Genomic DNA, 23,723 nt, shown 5'->3' on the forward strand with positions numbered 1-23,723 from the left:
CACACAAACATTCTTAAAGCCAAATAATTGCTGAAACTAGTTTTTTTTTTCAATTGCCTGGTTACACAGAGGACACACCGGTCAACAATAAAAAAATGATGATATAATTAGGATTCAATGTATCAACCATCCCTATACCTCCCTTGGAATATAACAATTTAGACTTTAAATGCTCTATCGATTGCTTCGCTTTCGCTATTGTTGCTACTACTGCTGTTATCCGAAAAGAACTCTCGCATCAAATAAGAATATAAGATTGGCTAGGGAGAGAAAACAAAGTAGATTCGAGCATAGCACGTTCATGATAAGATTAAAAAGTGATTAAATAAACAGATGATAGCCATCCAAAATTAAGGAAGAAGTAAAATCCTCCTTTTGAATTAAAAGCAAAAGATACATCAGCTCAGCATTTGATTCCTGTGGGAACTGTCATCTGTTGTAATGCTGTTCTTGGAAATTCAGTAGCAGCATTTATTACAGTAATAATTATAACAAGATTAAAAAGTGATGAAATAAACAAATAATAGCCTTCTGAGATTAAGGAAGAATTAAAATCCTCCTTTCAGATTAAAAGCAAAATATCAGCTCAGCATTTGATTTCACTGGGAACTGTCAGTCTGCTGGGATGCTGTTCTTGGAAATTTTATAGCATCATTCATTATAATAATAAATAAGCTGCTGTGCAATTTACCGTCCACACACAAAAGGGTAATTTGAACGGAAGGTACTATCTTCTTGAAGCTAGCTACCTAGCTCGCTTGCTTAGGTGTTTATGCAGCTGAAACACATTTTTTCTGGTCTAATGCGAAGGAAATGGATCCTTGCAATTTGTCAATAGAAATCAAAAAAGTACATAAACCCTTCATGCTTGGGATCAAATTGGCAGTGATGTGTGAAGGCATTCACCACTGTTAGTAAAATACTAATGAATGGATGATAAAGAATAACTACTAGTAATATTAAAAGAAAAAATAATAATTTTCAGTTAGCAATTATGATAAACAAGCAATTTACTGTGTTGTAAAAATAAAAAAGGAATACGAGGCATCCTGCTGAAGCTCCTTCACGTCAGAAAACAAAATTGAAGGGGACCAAGAGCGCCTGGGGCTTAAGGTGAATCAAAGAACATGCTGCAGTGACGCAGGTGGGCACATTGTCTTGCAGATTCTGATTTGTCACAATCTCATACCTGCTTCAACAGAATTGCTTAAAAAATATATACAACCTATGAGGATCTTGAGTTCTGAAAACGAATCAAAACTTCTACTTGTCATGGTATTCTTAATGTACTATCAAAAGATAATGGCTGTAACTAATGTTATAGAAGCCTTGAATTCCAAGGAAGCTCTCATTCAGAAAGATACAGTACAAAATGATTTTTATCAGGTAAGACATCTCATACTTTTATGCTATTATATACATGGTTGTTAAAAATTAAGGGTTCATACCAGCTTGTCAACAGCACAGATATGCTAAACCTTCGCCATATGAGCTTCTGCCAATGAAGCATTGAGGTCTTCTCTAGATTGTGATCTGCGGCTTGAAAGAGTTGTCTGACCCCTGTGAGGTGGCCAGAAGGATCCCATTCCATTGCTAATCTGCATTTGGCCTAAGCTACCTGAGGAATAACTATGAGAAACACCTAATGGGTGCCAAGAAGATTCCATAAGCTGAATGCTGCTGCCTCCAAATCCATATTCCATGCCAAAAGGATGCTGCTCAGAGCCAGAAACAGTAGGACTAAGTGGTGTCTTTACCCTTCCATCACCTGAAAGGGAAAATTCAAAAAAATTTCATCAAAACATTGTTTTGGTCATAGCAATTGCAAGTACAAACTACATTACGTAACTCATGCTTATTGCAAAATGAAAATAAAAGGACATGTCAACGGGGCAGAGCATTTGGGAAGACAGAAAAATTGTTTGTAAAGAAAAGAAGAACATACCAACAGACGATTCACACAGACGCGGTCAGTATCTTTGCATGCACAAACTTGACAAATGAGCTAAATTTCTGATACTTCAAAGCAATTGTTACAGGCAGAAATGGATGCCTAGCTGGACTCGGTCTTGCCACCCTGGCAATCCACTGCCTACGTGTGCCACCTGCTTACAGGGATCCCAGGCTTGAAGGCCACCAAGGGGCCTAGATGGGTAGCTGGGAACCCGACAATCACCTAGCGCTCATATTGACAACTTTACATACATGCCGCTACTTATAGCTTAATTATAAATTGTCCTACAGCCCTAATTAGGTGGAGTCCAGACTGTTTTAGATCTGAATCTTCCAACCAGTGTAAAAGGAACAACCTAACAGAAACAGTATTCAGGACAGATTCATTAAAATAATTGAATTTATGTTTGAGGATCTAAGAAGGACAAAGAGAGAGGAACAATGATCAGGTTGCTCCTCTTCGAGGGAAGCTGCCGCCACAACAGAACTGATGTCCAAACACCCCTTCTTCCCTTCACGCTAGATTATGTCAATGCATAAGAAATGCCTAGAATGAATCTCAGCCACACATCACAGATCTGACTTGAAACACTCTCGACTTGACTTGAGACACCAGATTGACTCACAAGACTTCTATTGACTTGACTCCAGCATAATAACTTAACTGGACCTAACATGACTCCAGACTCCCACTTGACTCAAACGGACCCTCTCATAAATTAAGTTAATCTATGCCTTTATGTAAAAAAACATTATGATGTTCACTTGATAAACTAAGTCATGCTATAGATACACTGTTCTTCTTTGATAAATGCTACCACATAATGGGAGTTTTAGTGAAGGGGACGAATACATGTTTGTTGGTATATTAGATGCTTGTCTCACTGCCTCTTCAGCCGAGTAAAATGGGTGCAGATTTTATATTCTTTAACTGAAACTCAAGCAACCAACATAAAGATTCCACAAATATGGTTCACATAAATAATTAATATGGTAAATAATATACACTTATTTATAACCATATTTTAGCTCTACCATGTCCTGTACTTTTAATATTTGCCATATTGTATGTTCATGAGTACATTCTCACATGCATTCCATGCACCCATGTCCATGCTTTCCCTGCAGAGATGCTGATGAAGCTATGAAGCTTGTACAGTTATTTGCCGATCAGTAGAAGTCATGAAATCTGCTCTGAATTAATGATCTTTCCTTTTGATCTGAGAGCAAGGATAAAGTTTTTGGAACATAAATGCCTAACATATTCTAAACTTTATATAATCCTCTCACTTTCTAAATATACATTTTATCCCTCTAAAATTTTAAAACAGTATATAAACATCTGGCATTCAACATCTAATTTTGGAAATTATAAACACATTTTTTTAAAAGAAACCCAGTCATTTGTATAATAACCAGTTATCCTCATTAACATCATCATCATCATCCAAGCATTTCCACATTAAAATGAGGACTTCTTTAGCATAAATGTAAGTTAGGAAGATCCGTACAAGGACAGAATGAAGTTCCATGACAAGTCATCCAAATGACGTCAACCATCAAGAATCAGAGCCTAATTGTTAGTTAAGGTAACCTTGGGCAAGGAAAGGCTTTGCCAGGAGATATGAAGACTGGACATATATGTTTCAATCATTATATGTGAACCAAAAATGGTGAATATATCGGGACAACTCACTTGGTGCATCAGAAAACAGTCCAGCAGTTTCAGAGAAGACTTACTCATAGATGGATAAATCAGACTTCCTTAATACAAGTGGACCTGATTTTAAAAAACCTTATTGCTGACTTTTATCCCATTCCTATGACAGAAAATATGATTTTGCTCATATAACAGAGCAGAAGAAAGCCCTTCAACATGAAAGGGTTAATGAATTTGTTTCATCTACCAACCCAGCTCCTACTTGACTCATACCACTGCTCATATTTAGATAGTGCAATCAACATTGGCCACGGCCACGGCTCTTAATTAGCATTTTTTTTAAAAAAAGATGGATAATAAAACTCAAAATTGATCACTTTTTTTCGGGGAAAAATTCTGTCATGACAGGAGATGCAAAGAAAACTTAGTGCTTCAATGCATGCAGCAAATTTAGATGATGTTGGAGGAACCGAGCAGTTATCACAAAATGGAAGGTGAAATGCCACAAGAAAAGCATACCTGAATTTATGGGACTCCATCGCTGGAAAAGGAAAGGAGATGATTTGTTGAGAACTGAGTTGGTTGCACTGTTATGCCTAAAAAGTGGGAGATATGATCTCCGGAGAAATCTTGGGGTCCATTTGCCAACACATGATAGTGCACAAAGCAAGAGTATGATTGACACCAAAAGTAGGAGAAGAAGATAAGTTGGATTTATATCTGTGTGCAATATTCTATAGCTCTGAAGATCAATTCTGCTAGACAATGCCTGTCCGGCCTCAGACAATGCAACTCCCAGAGTCCAAGTAATACTACCAGAACCAATGACCACTTGGTTATCTCTGACCTGCAATCCCTCTCTTAATAGCGAGGCAATGTATGGTGCCCTAAAGCAATATTGTTCTATGAAAGGTTGTGGAGCAACACTGTTCTTTGCAACTTCCCATGTTTTTCCACAAAATTTCTTACCCAATTTTAGTACATCACCAAGAGTGGCCTTAGAAGTCAAGTTAAAAAACCGAAAGACCACAAAGAAACCAGACATGGCATAGAATTGTCCACGTGGACGAGGCAAATTGTCACTGAGAGCACATGGTTTGAGTTTACAATCAACTCCAGAGCTTGTACTAGACCATTCAGATAGATTGACTGCTATTCTTGCAAGTGCACTACATTCTTCCCAATTAGGAGCACCAAGGAGTTGAATAACCATTCCAGGATGCCCCGAACTGGTTTTCCCTCCAATCAAAGGACTTCCTTCTTGGTTAATTGTCGCACAATGGGAACAGGTATACTCCTCTTTGTACCCAGTCTGCAAGCATGGATGCCTAAGCTCAATTTTTCCATTATTTAAGCCAGCAGCAGCAGTTCCTGAGAACCTTTTGAGAAGATAGCTTACAGATTTGTCAAATGCATCATTTAATCCATAGCCAGATAAAGAATATGCACTTAAATAATGGCTAACAGCTCCAATTCTCAAAATAATGCCAGTCTCGTCGTGCGTTGGCTTCTCAGTCTCGAAAGTAACTTGCAATGATGAACCACCTAAATCAAGTGCACCAAATGTCTCTTTAGTTGGTGAGGAACCTAGCATACCCATATGATGATTAAGAGCTATCCATCCATAATAAGCTTCCTCCATGCCAGTTATGATCTTAACCCAATCTCTCTTACAATAAAATGATGAATTTTTCAAAATATTCCATGCCTTGTCCAGAAGCCATGCTGAATCAGAACTTGGTAGCCTACGAACCCCAGCAGTAGCATAAAGAAAGAGAGAGGCATTTTTGTGAGCACGCTTGGGTATCTGTTTCTCAGCCCACTGAAGAAGTGGCATTACTGCATCCCTCAACCCGCTTTCATTGCGGACAAGTTTATGAAAACCAGGCTCTGTTTCCATACGCTGATAAGCACGGCCACTCCCTGCACTGAATTTTCTTTGAGAAGCTTCAGGTAATGATCTCAAGGCAATAGGTAAATTTGAGTGGCCTTTATTTCGATTAATAGACCACTCATAGACATAAACGCGAGTGCCAGTACTTCCACAGTCAAGTATGACATAATACTCCGACGTTTCACGCGATAAATAAGTACTAAAATATCTTGAACATATGTAAATGAATAAAAATAATAAGAGAATGGCAATAGCACCTAGAACTGCCCATATCCATTTCCTTCGTTTAGTTGGGGTTGCTGGAGAGGATTTCTCCTTTGAAAAGCTAGATCCAGCAGCACCCTCTCTTTGTAGAGCACGGAGAGGTTTTGCATGGGCATAACTTCTACCGGTTTCAAGGCCAAGGTCACCCTCTACGGGATTTAGTTTAGAGAATGTTGGCAATTCATGGAGAGATGAGGAAAGTCGCATGCTGGTTTTCTCTTGAGGCTGACTGAAGCCAAGCCTATGATATTAGCATGCTCGGACAAGAAATCACTTTGTTCGACCACGAAATGAGGCAAAATAGCAGACATAAAAGAATTGCTGCAGTCCTGTTAAATTGCACTTGTCTGCAGCTTATTTTCTTCGCTAAAATTTTGAAGTCCAGAACCTTGAATCTATATGTCTGAAAAATAATGAATCAGGAAACTTGCATGAGGGAAACTATCAACATCTCCTCTATCATAATCAGTAAATCCTACCAGCAATGACAAAAAAATGACAAATGGCAAGAATAAAATTCAAATTTCTACTAGCGTTCTAAACAGTAAATAAATGCCCTGTCAAACATTCAAAAGATTGTCGCTACTTTCCGTTGTGGTTCAATAGTACTGTACTAAAAAAGTTATTGCTCAGTACATAATAATGCAATCTGAACAGTTAAAATTATTATATTAAGAATGCACCTGCAACTACCAATTAACAAAACAAGCATGGAACAACAGAATGCATAAATCAAGTAACATCAATTTCACATGAAAATGTAATGCCCATATTAAGTATTCAAGCAATAATTTGAAAACTAACTGTACCAATAAAAGTTAGATGCCTCAAAGGTAATGCTATCTTACCGGAAATGGATGGGACACCAAGGAGCATCAGGTGGTAGCTGGCTAATCCATGAACTCAATAGAGATTTATTTTCAACACAGAACAGGATAGTGGAAATGAGTTTCCATTATCTTTGGGTGCAAAGGCTAATTAAAAACATTGTCAATACGCAAATTCATCAACATAGCATACAGAGCCTCCAATTTGCAATTCAAAACTCAACAAAAGGCTGCTGGAACAAATCCAAAAAAGTTCCTATGGGTAGCCTATGAACAAATATTATCAACTGCCTTCTGTCACCTTCATCGATCCTATCACCCTAACCTGCCCGCATCAGCACTGTCAACAACCTAAATTTATGTAGCCATCATAGTTTGAGGCATATATATTATCTCCCAGACAAAACAAAAGATTCTCATTGCTTATTGAAGGGGTTAAATTGCCTAACTTGACACTGCCCTTGCCTATTGGAGAATTGATGCCGCATTGGCAGTTGGGAATAAGAGAAGTCATGAAGTTGGTATTTCTAAAAGACAGCCAGATTAGTAGAGAACTTTACTTATGCACATCCTCTTCATCCAAAAACCCTAATCCTAGATCTCATAAGCCTTCTGGAGTCAGAAACCTGAAATCTACACCTTTTCTACTCCAGATAGAGCATGCCACTCTAAGTCCATCAAATATATGTATCTTGATCTACAGCATTTATGACCCCACAACCTGTTATCCCGTACCATGGCCAAATAGTGTCAACTCCAACCTTTGTCTTAGAAAAGGCAGCAAGCTATCAGTTATTAAGTATTCAGTCCCTTTCATCTATTTATTCTCTTTCTTTATTTCTTCAGTTTACTACTTTGTGGAAGACCCTGATTCAGCCCCTTTCATCTATTTATTCTCTTTCTAAATTATTTCTTCAGTTTACTACTTTGTGGAAGACCCTCTTAAGGGTATCTACCACCATTACCTCCCTTCAATATAATCAAGCCCCTCCTCATCAGCACATATATGTGGAATCACATAATTATGTAGAGTTAGCCCCATTCATTTATTTTATTCTCTTTCTAATTAATCTTCAGTATATTTCTTCATTCACAACCCTCTTAAGGGTTTCTACCACCACTACCTCCCTCCAACAAGCCCCTCTCTCATCAGCATACATATGTGGAATTGAACAACTAGGAGATTTAGGTGCCATGTACATGTATGTATGTCAAATTATGGCCAGTCTAAGAGTATGCCATTTCACTATCTTTGTTAATCACATCAATAAGCATCTATACTGCAGCAAGAGGGTTCGTTTGGTCCAAAAATCACCCACCACCCATGTGATATGGTGCATGTCATTCAAAAAGACATTCTTTAGTTCAACACAATATGATGTTATGACATGGACCAGCTGATAGCAACTGGCATAATAAGAGTCAAATGCTGTCATGGGATACAGCATCTTAAAGGTCTGCACTCCCACTCCTGAATGATCTAACACTAAGTGCAGCATAACCCATTTGCCACAAATTTCAACTCAACCATTTTTGTATCTCTCGACGCTCGCAAAACCATTCACTCGATCGATCCCTTAGAAAATATTCACTACAAAGCCTGGCCAGCTTTTGAATTATTAGTTTAACAGCTTTAGGCAGTATCTTTGCCATTGGATATCCCCAATACCACATAAGAAGCCAACGATGCTTGCTCGGTCTATCCACCCAATGATATACATGTACTCTTTGATCTCTTTTCTCATAGACCTTCAATTGATCCATCGTATCCCAGAACCGCTAAGGACACAGATCCTAGGGTAGTCTTTTTTCCCAAGCTAAGGATTACAGTCACAGAAATAAGCAAGAAGAAGAAGAAGAAAAATCCGATGATATACATATACTATTTAATCTCTTTTCTCATAGACCTTCAACTGATCTAATGTATCCCAGAACTGCTAATGACACAGATCCTAAGGTATTCCTTTTTTTGGTCTATCCATCCAACGAGTTACATGTACTCTTTGATCTCTTTTCTTATAAACCTTCAATTGATCCAATGTATCCCAGAAATGCTAATGACACAAATCCTAGCGTATTCCTTTTCCCAAGCTAAGGATTACACTCGCAAAGATCAGCATAAAGAATTACATCCGCAAAGATCAGCAACAAGAAATTTGGTCTATCCATCCAATGATATTCATGAACTCTTTGATCTCTTTTCTCATAGACCTTCAATTGATCCAATGTATCCCAGAATTGCTAATGACACAAATCCTATGGTATTCCTTTTCCCGAGTTATGGATTACAATTGCAAAGATCAGCAAGTGTGCCTTCTGACAGAAACCCAATTCACATCCAAAATTTGATACTTAAAAGGCTAGCTAATACTGTGTCCCAACCCACTGACCCCTAAATCCAAGAAACTTATTAAAAGACCTCATCTTTAGGTCTCTCAACCCTCCTATCAACGAAAAGGCTCATCTAAGTACCCTTATTATACTGAAAAAAACGAATAATCTCAGCATTACCCAAAGAAATAACAAGATCAAGCACCACCCTTCATTACCCATGACACATCTCAACCAAACAAAACGAGCGGCGCTTTCGATCAAATCTTGCATCCAAACAAAAAATTCAAGGGAAAACAAGAGGAAACAAACAGTTTTTTTAATATCAATTCTCGAAAAAATTTATCGATCTTTCACGAAAAGAACTCCAAGATAATCAAGATCGATGACTGACCAGTGGCTTTGGCTCAAACCGGCGGCAGTGGAGGAGATGACCGCCCGTGACGGTGGTTTAGGGGGCGGTGGCGGCGGAGGGACGGGCGGCGACCGACCGTGCCACTGGTCTAGAGAGAGGAAGAGAGAGAAAGGTTGGCCGGGGATTGATCTGGGGAGGGGGGGAGTAGGAGAACCACCTTCCGAGTTGATTTAGATCAAGAGTTGCTTTTATAGCCACCTGGAAGTAAACCTAAAAGAGAACCAACCTTCCGTTGCTGACTCCATATTGTAAGGTTTTTTTTTTCTTGTTATTTAATTCTATACTAATTATTTTAACTTTTCTATAATCATTATTGTATTTTTTTTAAGTATTTTCTAGAGTATGTATTACATGTCCTAGTTTACTAATAAATTTAAAAAAATATAGATCCCAAGTAATGATAAAAGGCCGAATCAAGCCTAGATGAAGATCGGCAGTGATGAATTAAAATTCAAATTTATATCTAACCTTTTATTTGATGGGTACTGAATTTAACTTCAATTTTTTTTGAGTTAATTTTTGTTGAATGAAATCAAGTATTTTTGCATTTGATCAACTAATTTTAATTTTTTATTAGAGATTAGCACTTGATTTCTAATCCACCTTCTTGAACCAAATGTTATGGTTGAAAAAAAAGATAAAAGTACCTTCTAAAAGTAGAAAGAGGAAGAGAAATATAGTTCTTACTTTTTAAAATATTTTTAACTTTATAGCATATCTAAAAGGCACATAGTTAACCATACTTTTTATCTCCATGAGGTGTACATTATACTTCATTTTCAATATATGTTAAGTAAGGCAAATAGAGGTAAAATAGATTCAAAAGAGCAAAAGTAATATAGGATTCTATTTTATAAAATCATTGATGTTGCAACTAGAAATAACCTTTTTTTTGGAATTATAATAAGAGAAAGTTCGGTTGAAACTTTTGTGAAGGTGGAATTAAATTTAGCCAGATATCTAGTGTCCAACAATTAGTGACTCTACCAAGTTGGCACCTTTAAAACACAGATACTTCAAATATTTAAATCATATTTTATGATACATTACTCCTCCTTATGTTGAATCATACTTGTTTAAGAATCCTTTTATTTATTCTTATAGTAAAATAATATAATTACAAAGCATACTACTCTCAGCAAGAAAAGTAGCATCCACAAAGTGGTTCCCTCTCATCTATATTATCTATACTTCGACATTGATTAAAATATGAACCTTCCCATATATCCATTGGAAGCTTCGCTCAAATGTTTAACCATGCTATCATGTGATGATACAAATTATACAGTAAATTAAAGCTTTCTGAAATAAGGGTCTAGAGGTGTACATCTTTATGCCGGAAAATACTTAAGAGAAACTCATTGCATTTTCCTTGTCTAGATAGAAACCCTATCTTTTCCATGTTCTTTTAGAGACCATGATATTTCTTTTGTCTTCCAAATATTGAGCAACTGCCACATTTTTCTTCTACCTTGATGGTAGGAGAATATGTCACAATACACATGTAAGGCTCCCAATAAGTTGCATCATATTATCTTTCCGAGCAAGATGATGCATCATACTATCACTTAAAATCCTATTGGAGTGGAATCCCTTGATTGAATTTACTTTGCGCATAAGCCTTTCTTTAAATTGAATAAGTGAATGAAAGATTAGGTGCCTTCCTTTTTCTTGTCTACTTTTGTCCCATCAAATTATTGGGTCATCTGCTTCTAGGTGAGAATGTGGGAACTGGAAAGGGATCTAAAGTATTTATATAACATATAATACTAATACAATGACAACATTTTTTATATTTTACATATATATATTTTGTGGAGTGAAGCAACGATTATCGCAATTGTGATTGAAAAATGATTAGCTGCTGCTTAAATCCTATATTGAATTTATTAGTAGACTTTGAGTTAAATATTTATTTGTGGCATTATAAGCAGGACAGATGAAATCATATGCAGACAACAGTGACAAAGGCCATACCACTATCATGTATTTTTAGGATTATTACTTCTCCCTGTAGCAATGTCCCTATTCTCTTACTTTACAAGATATATTAGAAATTTAATGGGGGATTCCTTAGTTGTTGCATGACGAGGATATTTGAAATCTTAATGTCAGAAAAAGACTTGAAGTTTGTTCCCCACTTAGATCATTCTCATTTCAAGTGCAAATCTCAATCAACCCTGACGGCACAACTAATTATTCTTTATTAATATATTTTTCTTCTTCTTGAAATCCTCGTTTTGTCCTTAAAATTGGCAGTGACAAGAACAGTCATGGTCATTGACCATGGTTGAGACTTTGGAAAAGAATCACTCCACTGGAATGTTTAAATTTCAAGAATAAATTGATAATTTTTTCTTGACATGCGAACTAGAGAGAATATTTTGATTACCCCCTCTCTTGTCAGTTAATTTCACATGCAAACAGATGATTTTAGATGCCATCTCACAGTTCATAGTATTCCACATTAAAATGTACAAGGGGGAATGGTATGACTGCTAGCTTAATTAGCATACAACAGAGAGTCCATTCTTTAGGTTTATGTTCATACCATCAGATTAATATAGGCTAATTCATGCTTGCTCATGATCAAGTAGCATTAGCTACTTGATCGACAACATACTAATGAGTCTCCAACATGTATTCTAGACAACAACGCAAATCATAAACACGTATATATTTTCAAGATGCTACACCACCTCAACATCTCAAATATCATAATTCAAAATTCTAGAACAGATGATTGACTCCATATTATCTGATTGATTGTTAAATTCAACAAACCATTGTAATGCCTTTCTAGAACCGAATGATATTTTTGATATGTTCTTGGTTTTTAAATATCTTTTCTTTCTGCGATCATATTTTGGATAGATAAATTGCTCTTAGAAGCATGCTTTTCTTAATAATAAGAATAGCAGTAATTAACTATGTTCACCATCTATGATAAGAGTGCAGTTAATAAGTTGCATAAATAATAAAAGGATAAAAAAGTATAATAGATACAAATATATTATATAGCGGCATATAAAATATTTTATACTTTTTTTATAATTTAAATAAAAATCATATATAGCTGCTAATGTTTTTTTTTTTTTTTTTTGGGTCCAGTTGCCCAGCGCTTGCCGGGATGATATTACCTTTTTGTCATTTCCAATAAAATTTCCATTCTAGTTGAAATGAGATGGGTATCGAATGGAAGGTTGAGATTAATCCTTTTTAATTTTTTTTAAAAAAGAAAATCGTGAGCGTGATCGACCGGTGGCTCGACCTGATGATCAACAACGGTCATATTGCGCGTTCAATCTTAATGGACGGCTGATGATTTAATGATCCCTTTCCGGGCTCACCTGAGTTGCGCGTGCGGAGGAGAGCAAGGAGGAGAGAAGGCGAGGAGAGACGCCGTGATGGGGCGAAAACACAATAAAACAGAAGTGGAAGAAGTGGTAGAAGAGGAGAAAGATGAGGTCTCGGAAGCGGAGGAGGAGGAGGAGGAGGAGGGAGTGAAGGAAGAGGGCGCGGGGAATGGAGAGGTGGCGGCGGAGGCTGAGGACGAGAGGAGGAATGAGGAGGCTGTGGAGCTGATGGCGGGAATGTTCGTCGTCGGCAAAGTCGGAAAGGTAAACGGAAATGGCTCTTGGACTGGTTTATAGGGTTAAAGATTGGATTTTGGGGTGAGGGTTTTGCTCTAGGCGTTAATTATGGTTCTGGGATTGATTGGAACTGCGGTTCTTGGTCACCGAAGGAGGGAAGGTGAGTGGGAATGGCTATTTGGGTGATTCTCGAGGTTCAAGTTGGATTTTCTTGCGATCGGGGTATTGACTGCGGTTCCATTAGAGTTCTGGGTCTGATTAGAACTGTGGTTTCTGGATATAAGAGTTGGAAAGGCAAGTCCGGGCTACCCTGTGCATTCTTGATCTCTATGATGTAGTGAAGAGGTGATAGGGGGACAAGTCGGGAAAGGTTGTTGCCTACCCCTGATAGGCAAGTCTAGTGAGCATTTGCGGGGCAATATCTCGCAGGGATCCACAGAAGCCGGTCCACCATGGAGCACGAGTGTAGTTTGTGGAATGACCGTTAGCTCTAAGGCAATATCTCGAGGGTTAAAGTAGGGTTTTCCAGATTGGGGTTTTGCTCTAGGGCTTGATTGGGTTAGGGGTTTGATTAAATTCATGGTTTATAATTGCCAAATTTTCAGGGAAGTAAGTGAAAATGACCGTTAGCGTTGGAAAGACAGGTGAAAATAGCTCCTAGGACGGGATATTTGGATTAGGATTTTACTCCAGTGCTTAATTAAGGCTTTATTAGTATTAGCCTCGTGGTTCCTTGGGAAAGCATCTATGGAGGTTGCCAGGTGAGCAGAAGTTGCTTTTTAGGTTGTTCTTAGTTAGTGCAGGTTTTTTTCCCGGTTTAGAAACAATTTAGTCATGTAAATAAGAAGTCAAAAAGACCAATGTGCCCAAAAACTATAGTTGTTTGCTATGCATCAACTAGTTGGATGCTTATAAATGGGTTTAAAGGTAGATAATCTTTTATCCTTTTTTGCTTGGAAGATGTTACAGCCATGTGCTTAGAATGTGTATTATTGAATGGCCTTCTTATCATTTATTTTTATTTTTTAGGTGACCTAGCTAATTTTCTTTTCTTCAGAAATTCCACATTCCGAACTCGGATGAGCATGCCAGCTATCTAAGAAAGCAGAATCCTAATCCTGCTGATTATAGGCCAGATATCATTCACCAGCTTTTCCGATTTCTTGATTCTGTTCTCCTTTTCATTTTTCATTTTTAATATCTTTAAAGTTATGCTTCCATGTGTATGTATATTATGTCACTTCAACAGTCCATATCTTATGCTTGCTACAGTTTTCTCTTAGTGGACATGCCTGTCAATTTTGACAATACAATTATCATGCACCATGAAAATCCCTTCAAAGTAATGGCTTAATAGTGTGGCTTCATACTCTCATGCAATGAACAGGTATGGAGGTTCCGCTGATAGCCCAATTATTAACAAGAAACTATTGCTGAGAATTATTACTTGAGATGATTAGAATCTTTGCATTTTCAAGTGCAATTAGTCAAGACGTGGACAGGTAATTTTTGTGTTTAGGTGGTTGAGCATTTATTGTTCGAAGGAAGTAGTACCTACAAAAGCAGTTTTTCTATGAAAAGAAAAATCAATTGCATACATGCTGTAACATGTAGTTTCTCACAGTAAGTTGTCTTGCTTTCTTCTAAAGTTTACACATTTTTGAATCTGAATTGGCACTCCTATTACATGACTTTAATTTACTTTGGGCCATAACTTTTGTCAACTTATGACTGTGTCAGGCACTTCTTGCAATTTTTGATAGCCCAATAACTAAGGCTGGGAGGCTGCATGCTGTTTACGTAAAAACTGATAAAGGAGTCCTTTTCGAAATTAAACCATATGTACGCATCCCACGGACATTGAAGTGGTTGTTTGGTCTCATGTGTAAGTTACAAGAAAGCTAATTTTTGTTCTTCTGAAACCTGATAAATGTCTAGATCTAATTAATTGTTTTCCAAATCCATAAATGTTGATGTACACTTTCTTTTTGTTTTTGCAGTGCAGTTAGTTTAAAAATTGAGTATAACTGCTGTTGGTAAGCGTGTGAAACTTCTTAATGTAATAAAAAATCGTGTTACATGCCACTTGCCTGCCAATTCCGGGAAAATAGGTCAGATTTGTTCTGTCAATTTTTTTTTACGATTGATTGTTGTTGTAAATGAACACTAACCATTCTACTGCATTTATAGGCCTCTCATATAGTTCAGAAAAGTTGGTTGATTTGAACAATTATGCTGCCGCTGCAAGTGACAATGTCAGCCTTGTTTGTCTGGTGTGTGCGGCCGATGATAAAACTTTGAAATGAATAGGCTTATTATCATCGTATATATGTACATATGGGACCATATGTTCAGGTTGGTGCCATGGCACATGGAGTGATCGATAGGGAATATACAGATGATTTTATATCAAGTAAGTTTTCATCTCACTTAATGGGTTAATATACAATCTAAGTGTAAAGAATCAATGAATACTGTAATATGCTACATGATGCCCTACCAAGTCCTCATTGGTATGATACACAATCTCTATGTTCTAGTATGTATCTGTTGACCTAACATCAGTTGTTGTGACTTGTATTTTTGTATGTCAATTAGTACACTATGACTCACCATAATATACATCAATATGGCCTGGCCCATGCTTTTAAAAAAATATAATCTGTTATACAGTTTAATATTATTTTGACTATCAATTATGGATCTGCATGCCGGCCGATGCGAGTCTGTGTCATACATCATCTATCGTGCCAGCGCTGGTGCATGCTTATCTACATAGGCCTATGTCAGATTGGTCTAAGCTATCTTCCTTTGAAATCCCAGGAACAGCTGTACCATGTTTTTGTGATTCTTTCTTTCTTTCTAATCATAGAAATTGTTCCTGTTTCATAGGAACTGCGTGATAGTAATCTTCTATCTAAAGCTTGCCTTGTCCTCTGCAATTTCTGAATACCCGCTTAGCACAGCATGCTGTTTAAACAGGATATGCGGTGCACTTGAGCGAAAATAGAGGATCAGATGAATGAAAGTCTACCATGAGCTTTTCTTCAGTCTTTCCTTGGTTTATCTAATATCCCAAGCTTTCTTCTTCCTGCAAGCTGGCCCTTCCCAAAGAGTCAGATTTACTTATTGATGAGCCCATGATTTCTCCATTCCATCAACATCTTGCTGCAAGATATGGGAAGGTCGAGGTTAGCTAAAAACTGTATAAATTGAAACATTTTTATTTCTTTTTGCACGTATATTTGTCTCTTATCAGGCTTGATAATTTGAATTATATAGTGATGTTATGGTGAGTAGGTTGAGCTAAAAGGCTGAAGTTTTTTAAGCAAAAAATCTTGCATAAATTTTTCAATAACAGTTGGCTACAAATATGTTCGGTGATGGGGAGTTTGTTCAAGTGATTCGTTCTCGCTGTGTTTCTTCAAGAGTCATCCTGTTCTAAAGGGATGGTTGAGGTTGATAACATGCTTTAAAATATGCCACGTGGAGTGTTGATTTACACATGCGATTTCTCGTAATGATGTATGTGCTGTTTCGGAGTACTTTGTAGCATTTGGTAGATCTTCTTGACCACTACAGTAGTCATAGCGAAAAGGATGGATGATGGTGTCATGAAATTTAGTCCTTTTTGTGTTTCAGTAGGATTGGGTATTGTCTCTCAGTTTAGGTTTGAAAATATTTCTTCAGACATCAGTCAATATCCAATGTTAAGGCTGGTTTTTCTTGCTATCATTTAAGAGAGCCTTGTAGGGCTGCTATAAAGTTGCATAATTTTGGAGTTGCAGCTGTACAGGTCTCACTGCAATTAGGTCTTATGCAGATAATGAGAACTCTTGGCAATAATCATTTCTTGGTCTTCAATTGTATGATGCACCGAAGGGACCAGTGTTTGTTTAATATTCTTGGTGCTCTTCGTTGTTTCATGGCTGCACAATCAAAAGATATATCAGAAGATATTTCCTTGATGTGTACTGGGAGCACAACTTAAAATGATGCACTGAGTGTATTGTGCGCTAATTTAGTTTGTCTGCTATGGGGATTGTCTTTAGATGCTTGGCTGCAGAGGTTAGTGGGTTTAGATGCAAGGTTTTTAATTTTTGACATAAGATGTGGATTCAAATATGCCATCCAGTTCAATCAATAAAAGCTCCCTCATGCAAAACTCAGATTTGGTGAGTCTTTAGAGGGGGTAAAAGACTAAAAGGTGAGCCATCTTATGGAGCTCGACCTCATTTTCACCTATCACTTCTTATCCCTGGCTCCTGTGGTCGTTTATTTCTCAACTCAAAAGGGTATGAGCCATGTGTGAGAAGCTCTTGAAAAAAAGGATACAGTATCATGGTGGATCAGAGAAAGAAAAATGGCTTTATCTGCTCAAGTTGTGTCTGTGTCTTGACCCATTGATGAAATTCTTTTATGTTGACCAAACCTCAAAGTTGATAGCTTTACTACTAACCTAATGGCAAAGTCAATGGTCTGATTGAACGACCATTTTGGTTGCTATGAGGAAACCTGCACACTTTTCAGATAAGGTGGAATGACATCATATAAAAATAAAGCGAATAAGCCGATGTGAGGTTAAGTAAAACAACCACTAGAAGCGGACCAAAGTGATTGAATCAATTCCACTGCATAGTTCAAAAACAAAACTTTCTCTATTACACGCAAAAACAGATGTGATGATAAATATGAAGATGGCATTTGGTAACTGGAAAACAATGAAGACAATAATCCTCTGTAATATGAGCAAAACTGGAAGATTGTTCTACCGAGCCGCAAGCAGTGCTAACTTCAGACAATCAACAGCATAAAAATAGCCAATATGGTTCCCACCCAGTTTCGGAGCATCCCTCCCTTCTCAAACATCGCAATGCTTCCATTCTATAATCAAAATGAAGAGCAGAGTGGTTAGGATTAAGCAAAGTCATGCATGAGCCATAGTTCTTAAATTCTTTGAACTCTAGAAACTTAACTAGCATTATTTTGCAATTTAAAATATTTTAAAGCTCCTCCAAGCAATAAAGATTAGGCATTTGCCTTAACAATGTTTGTCTTCTGAGTTAACTCTGGATATTTGCTGGCACATAGCACATGTGGCCATGCCAGTGACCATAAAGAATGCATGTCCTTGTTCAATATATTTTGTATTGATATAAATGGTTTTTGTTTTAAAACAATTGGTTGCATATCTAAATTCCACTAAGTTATTTAGTTGTTGGGTTTAATTAACATAGGTTTGTAGAAAACCTGAAAAAGATTGAGTTTTACAACAAAAAAAACTTTTGTTTGAATATTTCTATAAAACTGGTTTTGTAAAACTTTGAAAAAATGAGTTTTGTGAGAAACAGATCTATCCCATAATGTGTGAGACTTGTTTTATAGATGATGAGATTCTACAATTATCTTTTTAGAAAACTCACAAACAACAAAACAACCCTGAGATCGATGTTATTTTGAAAATAAATGTGCACCTGATCTTATAAAACTAGAAGTAAAGCATGATTATTGAAGCACTGATGCATTATAGCTTTTTTCTTTATTTTGATTGCTTGCATGATTGAGGATTGTTACTTGCTCTAAAGCTGCAGCATTGTAAACGGTCCACCGCTCAATTGTTTTGACAAACACTAGTTTTCTTCTCTCTCTCTCTCCCTCTCTCTCTTTTGTCAAATTTATTTTTTTATATTTTTTAAATCAAATTTATACATTTTATTATATTATTGAGTTTCTTTTTAAAAAAAAGAAAAATAAAAATCTGGCAGTTATACATGCACTATCACTGCTGTAAAGTTTAATGTATACTACTGGTAGAGTGTCTGATAAAACATATATAAGTTTTTTTTTTGTCCCAATGCAAGTACTTTTCTTATGCCAATCATATATCCATATCTTGATAATATATTATGTAACTGTTGGAAAATAATCTAATTTGAAATTTTGCATGATCACCAGATCAATTGGCTGAGGTGCCGGACTCGTTACATCCAACTCATCAGGTGGCGTGGGCGCAATCGGCGCCGGCGGGCTTGGCACGGTCGGTGCAGGTGCTGGTGCATGCTTCTTTCTGTGCCTTCTTTTCTTGTGCTTCCCCTTGCGCTTTGCCGGAGCAGGTGCCGGCACAGATATTGACGGTGCTGGTACCGGCCCAGGCATCACTGGAGGTGTAGCTGGCGGTGTCACTGGCGGCGATGGTACTGGTGGCGGCACCGGTGCTGGCACTGGCGGTGGTGGCACTGGTGGTGGTGGCACTGGCGGTGGCACCACCGGAGTTATAGCTGGTGGCGAAGCTGTTGGTGGTGGTAATGTCGGTGGCGGCGGCAATACTGGTGGTGGTGGTAATGCAGGCGCTAATGGAACAGGAGGCGATGCCGGTGGCACTGATGGTGGTGGTGTAGAGACCGGAGGTGGCGAGTTTGTCGGGCTTGAAGAGGGTGGTGGTGTCACAGCTGTTGGAGGTGTGGGGGCGACCGGTGGTGGTAGGATGGTGGGTGCAACCGCCGGTGCTTGTGCTCCGGCGGTGCAAAGTTGGACGAGAAGAAGAGAGGCTGAGAAGCAAAGCCACCAAAGGGATTCCATGTCGAATGACTCGTGGGGTGGAATGGATATGTGTCGATTGGTGGATGTTTGAGCTTATGAAGACGAAAGAAGGCTGCTAAGGATTGGAGATGAAGGAAGGTGGTTAGATCGGGAAATGGTTTAAAAGGACGCAGGAACGACCATGGTCCATATAAGAATGTCCTGGCTTGTCTCTCTCGTCTCTATATAAGCCTATCTACTGAGAGCTATTTGTGTTAGCTTGAGGAGATTGGAACTTTATGGTTCAGATATAGTTCTCATATATATATATATATATATATATTGTTAGCAGGGCTCCATGCCTCTATGGGCAATTTTTGTGGTTAATTTTGGAGAGAGATTGAAAGGACTTGAGAACAACCATATGGAGTGCCTTTGCTTGGATGTAATCACCATTCTCAAGCTGTAACTGATGAATGGAGGCTATTATGAAGCTATCCATGTTGGTTCACAAATAGTTTCATATCTGAGCAGTATGGCCCATGACTTTGGTTTAAATAACTTTATGACATGAAGCAATTAATGCACCTTTCTATGGAAGATGAAACGTCGACTTTGAAGTAAAGGAAGGTGGCGAGCTTTAGTAGAGTAGCTCTAGTTTGCCATTATCTTACTCCATAGCGGTGTTTTGAAGGAACTGCCACCTGAGGGAAGGAGAGGTGAAAGCGTGCATCTTTAGGCTTCTTTTTGATATCGTCTCGCTATCTTCATGCCCTGGAGTAGAAGAGCCTCGAAGAGGGATTTAGAGCCACAGGCCAGGTCCAGGTCTAGCTTGACTCAATCCCATATGCACACAGGAACGATTGTGGGTTCGATTGGGCCGGGTAGCAGTCAACATTAAGAATGGCAACTTTTTGTTCTTTTGGTATATCGGCAGCTCACCCATGCCAGGTGTGAGCACAACTCAAAGAGTCACACAATAGAACAGAATGCAAAGGAGGCGAAACAGAGTCATGGGTTTCTCAAATAAAATCTCTAAAATGATGAGCCGCATAGGATGCCACCTAATTTACAGTGCTATTGGCCTCTCTGAAGACATAGGTAGCCTGAAAGACAACATATTCGCCTAACAGTCGGTGGATTCGCCTAACAGAACCCAGCGTGCTCGGTTCTTACTTCTTTTCTGCATTATTTATTTCCTAACCTGAAATTTCCAACTTGATTCTGTGTAATGGTTGAGGGAATACTAGAAACCTCATCGTATCTTTGGCAAGAAATCCTCTCTTTTAATGTTTATTGTTGATGAAAACAACGTTTGCAATTTAGAGGATTTTATCCTTGCATATTTAACGTATTGACAATTAGAGTTTCTTGTAAGCTTGCAACTCTTATTAACCTTTCCATTGTTCATTGAGTTTTTTTGCTATGTTTGCATATAGACACATGTATAGCTCAATGCAAGTATGATGGCCCGAAGAAATGCTTCATTCTCACCATTGAAGGTGCCGCCAAGTTGGGTTCGCTTCCTATTCTTCATCCTCAAAGCCAACATTGATGCTCAGTTCAATACCACGTTGTATAGTTTAATTCTTTACATAGGTAACTATGCATATGAATATTGATGCGGCTAAAATATGCCAACCAATTAAAAGGTGGCATGTGGTGTAGAGGGGTTGATCTAGATACGAAAAGCCTGATCTCTTCCTATTAAATCAAAAACTCTAGAGAACAAATCCATTGGAAGAAGGACTCTTCGTCAATAAAAGAAGACCCAACACCCAAAGAAGGTAGTCGAACTCTCTTTCAATTGTTTTTATATTCTCTAGTCATTTAGTTTGTCCCTCTGCTCTTCCTCCAAAGCCCTATCTGACTTAAAAGCATTGGAGAGTCCGATCAAAGCCGATCCTCCAAGCCTAGCTTTTTTTTATCTTTGATCTGCTGCAGGCCAGCAACGTGTTATGAGCCATCGGAGCGCTGATTGTTTTGGAGCTCTCTGATCAGCAAATCAGGCTTTGGACGGCTACAGATATTATAATTTATATATCACCTCTCTTTAGTGCATTATTGTATCTGGGATGCGTTCTATGTTTAAGGTTTTTTTTGGTCTTCCAAGGGGGCGATCATTCTCAATTTGGCAAGCGGAAGCCTTCTTAGAAAGCCCAGTGGTTTCTGATCCGTTCAGAAGGAGTAATTTTCAAAAGCACCAGAAATGTCAAATGCGGCCGCACAATGTACGTTCAACGTTTCTAAAGTTGACCGGGTGCGTTCCTCACACGCTACATCAAGGGGAGTACTTGGATCTAAGTTTATTAAGATTTCGGACTTCTTCAAGATTGCGCGTTCGCACCTTCGTGGGCTACCAAAACAATGCCAAAAAAAAAAAAAAACATTAAAAGTCGTGCAGAAAGTTGGTGTGCACCTTTCATGTGATCACAGCCACTGATCTTGTTTTTGCTCATATCGTGGAGCACAGATTGGATGTACGTTGGCTTTTGTGCATGTGAGCTGCATGTAATTCTACATGCAGATTATATGGATATGATCGGCCGTAATAACCAATATTAGTCATCATCAATCATTTAAGGGGTTAATTATTATATGATTTTTTTTTAAAGTCATTGTTCAATGATTTGATACAGTCTTCTGAGATTGAGATATACGCGGTGATCTAATTCATACGCTGAACTTTTTGGGTCCAACATCGAGAACAAGTAGGTTCCTAGCATGCATTCAATATTCCAAATTAATCTTGGCCTACTTACATGGTGGTGAAGTTGGTTCCAGTTTGAAATTTTCTTTCATGATTATGACGAACAAGCAGACGGGCTGTCATGGTCTTGTTAGATAGAGAAGGGGCCCTTAGGAAACAAAGTATGACCATCACCAAACAAGCCTAATCTCAATATGGCTGCACCTGCTCCAAGAGTTTGATTTGCCATTTATTGTTACAAAGGTTTAAACAAAGTGTTTGGTGCTTGATGGGATCATTATGTGGATAGCTTGGGATCTTACATTTGGGCATGGGTGTTTGGCCCGACAAAATAAAGAGAAATTATACCCTAGTAGCATGCATGAACCAAATGTCTGTGCATGCAGATATTCATAACCACTCGTTTCTATGGCAGTACACTGGATAAGCACTCTACGAATGATGTCCACAAGAACGAGCGGTTGTCATTGTCTGCGTGCATGACCACGTGGTGCATGCAATGTAGGAATTAATGTGCCGGCCAAAGTATACCTTTCATCATAACAAGGTGGTATTTTAGTGTTGGTGACAGTGGCTTGGTAATTTTAATACGTGGACCTTTCTTTCCCACGTTAATTAGGGCCCATGAAAACAGTATGGTAATCTACAAGTTGCTGTTAAATTGTTTAATCCTATGTTGTAGAAGGCGAGTATTTTTTCTCGAGAAGGGTAGTAACGGTTGGCACCAACAGATTTAAGTGGATGTTTGGTCCACCTTGCTTTGCTGAAAGTTGCTATGATAAGGTCAAAAAAATTAGGAAACCTTCCTTTTGACAGATGGCCCCCCACCCACTCTACGCTTAAAAAAACGTACCCTTTCGAAGTGAACATAACATTCAGCCGTTTCTTTCCTTTTTTTTTTTTATCTTTTCTTTTTTGGGGTAAAGTGGAAGGCCAACGGCAAAAATCAGCTTGAAGAAAAAGTTTTTTTTTTTGTTAGGTCGGCGATCCATATCTGACAAGCATGAATATATCCAATAAGATCAAAAAATAGAATATCTCGGAGCGCCCGAAGCAGCCCTCTATTCACAGTCCACAAGGTACTACCAGTATAGTTAGCCATATAGATGGTCATCCAATTCGCAGCTTCATTAGCTTTATAGAAAATATGCTTGGTCTGAAAAACCTCTCCATCCCTCATCATGTTTGGCCCTTTTTTTTTTTCTTTTTGAAGTAATGGAAGTAGAAGGAATGCCTGCAAACGAATATCTGATCAGATGCATCAGACACAGTGGGGGTGAGCCATGGTTTCCCCTCATTTTTTTCACCCGCTATTCAATTTTTCCATCAAACAAACTACATTCTCACGCATTTTGCATCAGTTTTTTTAGTTAACCGTACATGAATGGTGGTAAACAAATAGAGATAATGCCGTTCTTATGTAGTCAACCACAAATAGAGGCAATGCCGTTTTTATTCAACAAAATTTTCTGTTCAATTGTTAAATATTTTATTTTTAAATTTTTACAAATATTGTTGTCATCGTATCCATACCGAGGTGCGAGCGCAGCTGGATAG

General features: G+C 38.1%; 3 protein-coding genes across 3 annotated transcripts; 1 reads left to right on the forward strand and 2 right to left on the reverse strand.

Moving 5' to 3' along the window:
* Window positions 1–930: 930 nt before the first annotated feature.
* On the reverse strand, window positions 931–9,503 carry LOC103705839 (probable apyrase 7). Its single transcript, XM_008789719.4, has 4 exons — window positions 9,324–9,503; window positions 4,133–6,174; window positions 1,449–1,768; window positions 931–1,189 (listed from the first exon to the last, which is right to left on the reverse strand). Exons 2-3 carry the CDS (start codon window positions 5,976–5,978, stop codon window positions 1,473–1,475), a joined length of 2,142 nt encoding a protein of 713 aa, XP_008787941.2. The 5' UTR covers window positions 5,979–6,174; window positions 9,324–9,503; the 3' UTR covers window positions 931–1,189; window positions 1,449–1,472.
* A 3,213-nt stretch (window positions 9,504–12,716) lies between these two features.
* On the forward strand, window positions 12,717–18,971 carry LOC103705840 (FK506-binding protein 5-like). Its single transcript, XM_039134399.1, has 5 exons — window positions 12,717–12,964; window positions 14,678–14,822; window positions 14,943–15,048; window positions 15,128–15,350; window positions 18,893–18,971. The coding sequence occupies exons 1-3, from the start codon at window positions 12,752–12,754 to the stop codon at window positions 14,975–14,977; spliced, it is 393 nt and encodes a 130-aa protein (XP_038990327.1). The 5' UTR covers window positions 12,717–12,751; the 3' UTR covers window positions 14,978–15,048; window positions 15,128–15,350; window positions 18,893–18,971.
* LOC120113300 (lysine-rich arabinogalactan protein 19-like) lies at window positions 17,524–20,023 on the reverse strand. The gene is made up of 2 exons (XM_039134398.1): window positions 18,890–20,023; window positions 17,524–17,821 (listed from the first exon to the last, which is right to left on the reverse strand). Exons 1-2 carry the CDS (start codon window positions 19,514–19,516, stop codon window positions 17,732–17,734), a joined length of 717 nt encoding a protein of 238 aa, XP_038990326.1. The 5' UTR covers window positions 19,517–20,023; the 3' UTR covers window positions 17,524–17,731.
* Window positions 20,024–23,723: the final 3,700 nt, after the last annotated feature.

The sequence above is a fragment of the Phoenix dactylifera genome, chromosome 15 (assembly GCF_009389715.1).
Source record: "Phoenix dactylifera cultivar Barhee BC4 chromosome 15, palm_55x_up_171113_PBpolish2nd_filt_p, whole genome shotgun sequence".
NCBI lineage: Eukaryota > Viridiplantae > Streptophyta > Magnoliopsida > Arecales > Arecaceae > Phoenix > Phoenix dactylifera.

Coding starts and splice junctions, on each gene's coding strand:
- LOC103705839 (XM_008789719.4), bottom strand. CDS start 5,978: ATGCGACTTTCCTCATCTCTCCATGAATTGCCAACATTCTCTAAACTA. Junction 1,769..4,132: donor ATGGAGTCCCATAAATTCAG/GTATGCTTTTCT, acceptor TTTCCCTTTCAG/GTGATGGAAGGGTAAAGACA.
- LOC103705840 (XM_039134399.1), top strand. CDS start 12,752: ATGGGGCGAAAACACAATAAAACAGAAGTGGAAGAAGTGGTAGAAGAG. Junction 12,965..14,677: donor TCGTCGGCAAAGTCGGAAAG/GTAAACGGAAAT, acceptor TGACTGTGTCAG/GCACTTCTTGCAATTTTTGA. Junction 14,823..14,942: donor GTGGTTGTTTGGTCTCATGT/GTAAGTTACAAG, acceptor TTTGCAGTGCAG/TTAGTTTAAAAATTGAGTAT.
- LOC120113300 (XM_039134398.1), bottom strand. CDS start 19,516: ATGGAATCCCTTTGGTGGCTTTGCTTCTCAGCCTCTCTTCTTCTCGTC. Junction 17,822..18,889: donor CACCTCAGCCAATTGATCTG/GTGATCATGCAA, acceptor TTTTGATTATAG/AATGGAAGCATTGCGATGTT.